This window comes from Cyprinus carpio, chromosome B17 (genome assembly GCF_018340385.1).
Source record: "Cyprinus carpio isolate SPL01 chromosome B17, ASM1834038v1, whole genome shotgun sequence".
Classification (NCBI taxonomy): Eukaryota; Metazoa; Chordata; class Actinopteri; order Cypriniformes; family Cyprinidae; genus Cyprinus; species Cyprinus carpio.
In genome coordinates this window covers 17,472,910-17,478,909 of record NC_056613.1, presented here as the reverse complement: position 1 = coordinate 17,478,909, position 6,000 = coordinate 17,472,910, and the positions used below count along the sequence as shown (strand labels likewise).

General features: G+C 39.9%; 1 protein-coding gene across 2 annotated transcripts in view; it reads right to left on the bottom strand.

Moving 5' to 3' along the window:
* Positions 1-587: 587 nt before the first annotated feature.
* Positions 588-6,000, bottom strand: part of LOC109048026 (alpha-(1,6)-fucosyltransferase-like) — an 80,083-nt gene continuing 74,670 nt past the window's right edge. For both annotated transcript variants that reach the window (XM_042742593.1, XM_042742594.1), the window contains 4 exons: positions 5,459-5,705; positions 4,548-4,724; positions 3,481-3,631; positions 588-1,938 (listed from right to left, as the gene is read on the bottom strand). In XM_042742593.1, the coding sequence (XP_042598527.1) occupies positions 1,606-1,938; positions 3,481-3,631; positions 4,548-4,724; positions 5,459-5,705 (908 nt within the window). In that variant the 3' untranslated portion in view covers positions 588-1,605. The remainder of the gene's footprint in view (positions 1,939-3,480; positions 3,632-4,547; positions 4,725-5,458; positions 5,706-6,000) is intronic.

Sequence of the window (6,000 nt, the reverse complement as noted above, 5' to 3'; positions counted from 1 at the left end):
AACGAAGAGCTACTCTCGCATTGCATGACGTGTAGACAACTGTCGCTTAATATGGGTCCGTTCACACGTCACAGATTTATTGACTACGATTGTGAGTCCTGTCGGTTATACAGTTGGTGAACTTATAAAAAACAGTTGTGACTCTCGTTTACAGTATGAACGGTGTGTAAAAACAACAGAGCTCTAAAACAGAACTGAAAAAGTATTCTGCTACTCTTAATATTCTCACAATATAAAAATTGACATGTTTTAGTCTATATTCTATATAGCCTATCTTAAATTTTGTTAGCATTTTTGGTAACATTTTTTCTGAGGTGAAAGTGAGGGTCTACTCAGTGGCTGACTGCAAATTCCTTCAAAAACACTTAACGGTTTTGCACTGTGTCAGCGCAATAATTAAATAATAATTAAAATCTACTAATCTAGTATTCTAATTTCAGTGAAACACTATGGGACTCCCCAATTTGTGTCCCGCAGCCCCTCCTCAGTTTGAACACTGTTGAATAGAGCCTCATAAGATTTAACTCAATTGTTCTTAAAGAATAGCCAACGACACACACAAAAATAAAATACAGACAGAAACCCAATTTGGCTGATCAAGTTTATTTGATCTGCTTACCAAAGAGACAATGCCCGCAAACATAAAACAATGAACAACTCATTCATGATTAACTAAAATTTATAATGACAGCAAGTGTCATTGTTACCATAATTATTCTTTCTTTTACCATCATCATCATTAATAATATTAGTATCAATATCTTCATATTAAGTGACATTTTCTTATCTGTATTTGTATTTTAAAATGTAATAACATGAAATGATCTCTTAAAAAACATGATGGACACATGACTGTGGATAAGACACTAAGTGGAAAGGAGGGGAGGAGTGTAAATCTGTGTGGAAAGGCTGGTCCGTAAGGCTCCAGAGTCAAAACTTGTCCCGTAAAAGTGAGTCAATCGCCCTGATAGGCACCGTTTTCCAATCCTCACACACATACACACAAAAACACATGATAAACTTTACAATGAAAATAAAAACAGCATAAGTCACATTTAAAAGCACAGTATGGCAGCGGAAATTAATAGCTCATGGGTGTGAAGATGAGTGTCAGTTGGCATAGAGATGGCATGAGAGAAACGAGTTGAGTGAGGCAAGAGTAAAGGATGCCGTCATTGTGCACAAGGAGGTATAAGAGCATAGGACGAGAGTAACCCAGGTTTATGATTCCCTTGTCATGATCGGTTTGGAGTTGCAAAGTCACTTCTTCCAGTTGTGTTCTTAAATTAACATATTCAGTTCCCTTCATTACCCGGAGATTAATTAGAAAGTACCTAAAGTACAGTGCCTTCCGTTTCTGTTGCCTTGAGTTCATCCTCTTTGTTTTTTGTCTTCTGCAACCCTGATTGCCATTTCAGGGAGACTCAAAGTCCAAGCACCAGAGTTAGGAAGGTGTCCCCAAACCCTGTGAAGAACTCCTAGACAACACACACACCGACACACCTACACAAACACATTCATACACACTCACACACAAAGTGCATTCCCATCCAGGTGGTCCAGGGTTTTCAAAAACAAGAGTATTTGCGCTGTCTTTGTCTAAATCTACGGCTTCTTAAGAAGTTTGTCCGCTTCTGGGTACATGGGATACTTCACTGTCTCAATCTTCTCTTTGACTTTATAAGAGGGGTAGAGGCCTGTGCGGCCTGTTTTGCGGTTGATTCCCTTGGAGTATCCATCCCAATGGTTGCCCGCAACACCGATCACATCTCCAGGCTCAAGCGGGATGTCGTCGCTATTGCGTGGTTGGTGTGGGTAGATAGCGATCTGGTTGTGGGCGTTCTGCCCGCCAAAGTAGTAGATGTCATCGAGGGAATAGAAGAAGGAGGAGGCGTCTGGGTGGAGAGTCTGCATGATCTCGTAGGCCACTCGACACACCTGCGCAGAATGGAAATGAAAACAAAGACACATTCACAAGCTGCTTTCAAGCTGAATCTTCAGAGCAAAGTGAAGTTAAGAGGATATGCAGGTGCACCTGACAAAGATGAATGGACTTTACAATGGTTAAGCGCTACTCATGAAAAGCAGAAGTGAAGATTAAGGACTATTAGAACAAAGTAACCACAGACTGCTCATGAACAGTCTAGAGCATACGGCACATAAAAATGTTAAGATTGCAGATTTCATTGCTTGGATCTGACTGGCTGGCCTTTCTGGGAGTTTTTAATCAGTCTATCAAAAAACAAAGTCTTGTTTTTAATGGATTAGCCTGCTATAATGATGGATTCAGAGGAGCCACTGGACAAAAAGTTGCCTTTCTTAAGCTGGACAAGTTGTACGATTTTGATGGTTCTTTGCGATTGTTGATAAGTCTACAACAGGGGTAGCGAACCCTGCAAAATCAAATCTGGGTAGCGAATCAGTCTTCTAAGTCACAGTTTTCAACAGGACAATTGGGATCAAAGTCTTTGCTACAATGCATACATCGTACACTTTGACATAAAATACTTGGATGTCACAGTGTACCAAAACTTATAACCAGAATCTCACTCGAGTCATATTGTAGAGCCAACGGTGGTAGCCAAGCTTGCTCCTGGAGGGCTACCATCCTGCAGAGTTCAGTTCCAAACCTAATAAAACACCAGAACTTGGTAATAAAAGTTTTTAGGGTTACTTGAAAATAACAGACAGGGTGGAGCAGGTTTTGAAATGAACTCTGCAGAAATGTAGTCCCTCCAGGAGCAAGCTTGGCTACCCCTGCTCTACAATATGACTCGAGTGAGATTCTGGTTATAAGTTTTGGTACACTGTGACATCCAAGTATTTTATGTCAAAGTGTACGATGTATGTATTGTAGCAAAGACTTTGATCCCAATTGTCCTGTTGAAAACTGTGACTTAGAAGACTGATCATAAAGGCAACTAGTCTTCTGCCAACGAATATTTCACACTAAATAATCAAATATCGGTGATCTGTAATATACCAATATTGTTTAATATAATTGATTTTGCAGGTCAAAATCGACAGCCAAAAACTGCACAGTGTGAACCTGCACAGTGTGAAGTGGGCGATTTCTGGCAAGAATAAATGGGCCAGACTTTCAACTGATAGTAAAACGTTTGGAACGTTTGAAAGACTACTGATTGCCAGACATCATGTCTGGCATGAAAACTTAAAATCACAAACCACAAAGTCTGCATTTTACTTGTGAAGAATATGACATGAGTCTATCCATAAAAAAGCTAAAGTTTAACAATGTAGACTGCAGAAGAAAGGAATGACCAAAATCCCTAAAGCAAAACCCCAAAAGAATGTATAAAAAAAATAAAAATAAATAAATAAGGGTTATCAAACAGTCAAGTCTTAACCCCATAGAAATGCTGTGGGAGGTTTGGGCACTTCATGCAAAAAAAATCCTTACAAAAGTGCAAAAAGGGACAAAAAGTAGTGTAACTTATACAAAACTGGGTCAAACTGTACCTGTGAAGAGAAGGTACACACTAAGAAGTTGGTCCTGGAGAGGAAGTGGATATCTAGGATGACTCCTCTCAGAGAGTTTTCAGTGTAGCGGTTGTGCAGCCCAGCTGACCATGAAATAGAATTATCACTAATAAATTCATAATCAGGATACCTGTACACAAACAAAAAAACAAAAATGGGTTAAAAGGTCCTCCCTGATGGCACTCCTCTTGCTGTGTTCCAAAGCCTGGTCTGCAGCCTAACTTAGGCATCATTTCAGGCACGTTCATGATGTCAAGGCTTTTCCAAACAGAGGGCAACACTGAATGCATCATTCGCTGATAAAGGAATCCCAGAACGCACTACATGCCCAAACTTTCATATAAGATGGTGGAGGGAGAATGGGAAATGAACAGATTAATTAAAAATGGGTTTGTTTATTTAATTAAAAAGTAACAATATCACCCAAAATGTGTGTGCTTTGTATTTATTTATTATTGTATTGAGTATTGAGCTATTAGCACCGCAACATGCTAACGTCAGATTGACTGTGACCTTTCACATCAAGAACAAAGATAAAGATAACTACTGTATACGGATAACTATATTAGCATTTATGTTAACACATAATAGTGTTCTGTTTTTTATAAGCGCGCACTGCAATTATGTCATCTGCCATTTTGAATGCTCAAGCGCTTTAAAGTCGGGTGGATTCTGATTGGCTGATTGTCTGTTTTTATTATTTACCAGCTGAAAAAAAATATTCTGAAAGTGTCCTAACTGTTATAGCTGTGGCATGGATTATTCTCAAAATAAAACAAATATTAAAACTTTTGTTATAGTTATTGTCCTTGGTGTGAACTAAAAAGTTGTTGCCCTGTAAAGTGTTTCATTTCAGTCACTTGATGATATTCCATGTTGGTTCCAACTTAGGGTATTAACAATTCTAAGATAGCTTCTTGTTATTTTTGTCTAATATTTTCCAGTTAATTACCTAAAGGTCCTTAAAAGAAGATCAATTCAACTGCCAAGCAACACAGCATGAGATATTAAGACTTGTGTTCATAGACTGTATAAAGTGTGCTCACTTAGACTTGGCCTCCTGCAGTAGAGAGGGGTCGTCAGTGGCGAGGTAAACCCGTTTCTTGTCCACATGCATGCGCTGGGCCAGACTCTGGTAGTGGTCCTCAACATGCACCATGTACTCTTCTATGGGGTGGAATGCCGCCTCCGTCCCTACCTTATCTGTCCGGCGCACATGCACCCTGGAGAGAAGAGCAAAACCTGGGTCAGCCTGATTGTGTGCGTCCATTTAAGAAAGGGATTCAAGGTCGACAAAGAACAGGAAAAAATACAGACCAGCAGAATAACATTTCTTTCTATTTTTTTAAACAGATGTTTAAAGGTTTTGCGCTTTGGGGTGCCGATTTTCTGAAAATGCCAACCATTATGTGTCTATGTGCAAGTGCAAGGATGGGTGGCTGAATAAAGTAAGTAAGAATGGTGTGTGTGTGTGTGTGTGTGTGTGAGAGAGAGAGAGAGACAGAAAGATGGCTGTGAGCGGTTGCGCTCCCAGTAGAGAGCAAAGTGGGTGTAAGTGGAGACTGATTGTTGGAGTAGTGGTGGTTTGTGTGAAAGGGTCTCCTTCCTCCTTTTCTCCCCCTCCCTTCCTCTCTCACACATAAATACATTCAAAACCTACCAGTGCCTGTCGTTCCTAAACTTGAGGTTTACATCACAGCACACACATTGGCTAATTTCCATTAACTTCTATTGTATTTATACAGAACTTATGTCAATTTTTATCCCCTAAATAAATAAATAATATAAAACTAAATGTAATATATGTAATGTAATATAAATTTTAAATATGCAAATTTATTCAAATCAAATAATATAGTAAGCATAGTACATTCTGTCTCAGAAAGATCCACTAATAAAATACAGTGAAACATGTACAGTAGCATCTGGACTGATGCTTTGATGTGGAATGTCTCACCCTATGATGGGGTGCTTGAAGCCCAGCTTGGTGGTGGCCTCTTGCATTTCCTTCAACAGCCAAGCCTGAGGGCGGTTCAGGTACTTGACAAACTGAGACACCCACCACACAGGTGGGTCTCCATGAAGCCTCTGAAGCCTGTCCGCAAGGTCTTCAGGGATGGCCAGGGGCAGGTACGGAGGACGAGGGTGCAGGCTGTCCACGATCGGCAACTCGATGACCTGAACATCCCGATCGTTTGCTTCACCTACAGACAATGCACAAGACAATGAGCGGAAAAGATAAAAGGAATGCAGTGGAGAAATGAAATATTGTGGTACGGACTGTAAATTGGCCAAACATGCTTTTCCAATATGAGATTAATTTACAATTAGCAAGTCAATAAAGCTTGACGGAGGAGCTGCTCACACTGAATAGAGTAAGGGGGCTAAAAACACGAGAGTAGGAGAGGAAAAAAAGACAACCTTAGGCCAGAAACATACTAAACATAGATATGAAAATCGATGCAAATGCTTGGTGAATACATTAAAAGCAGGCGGCAA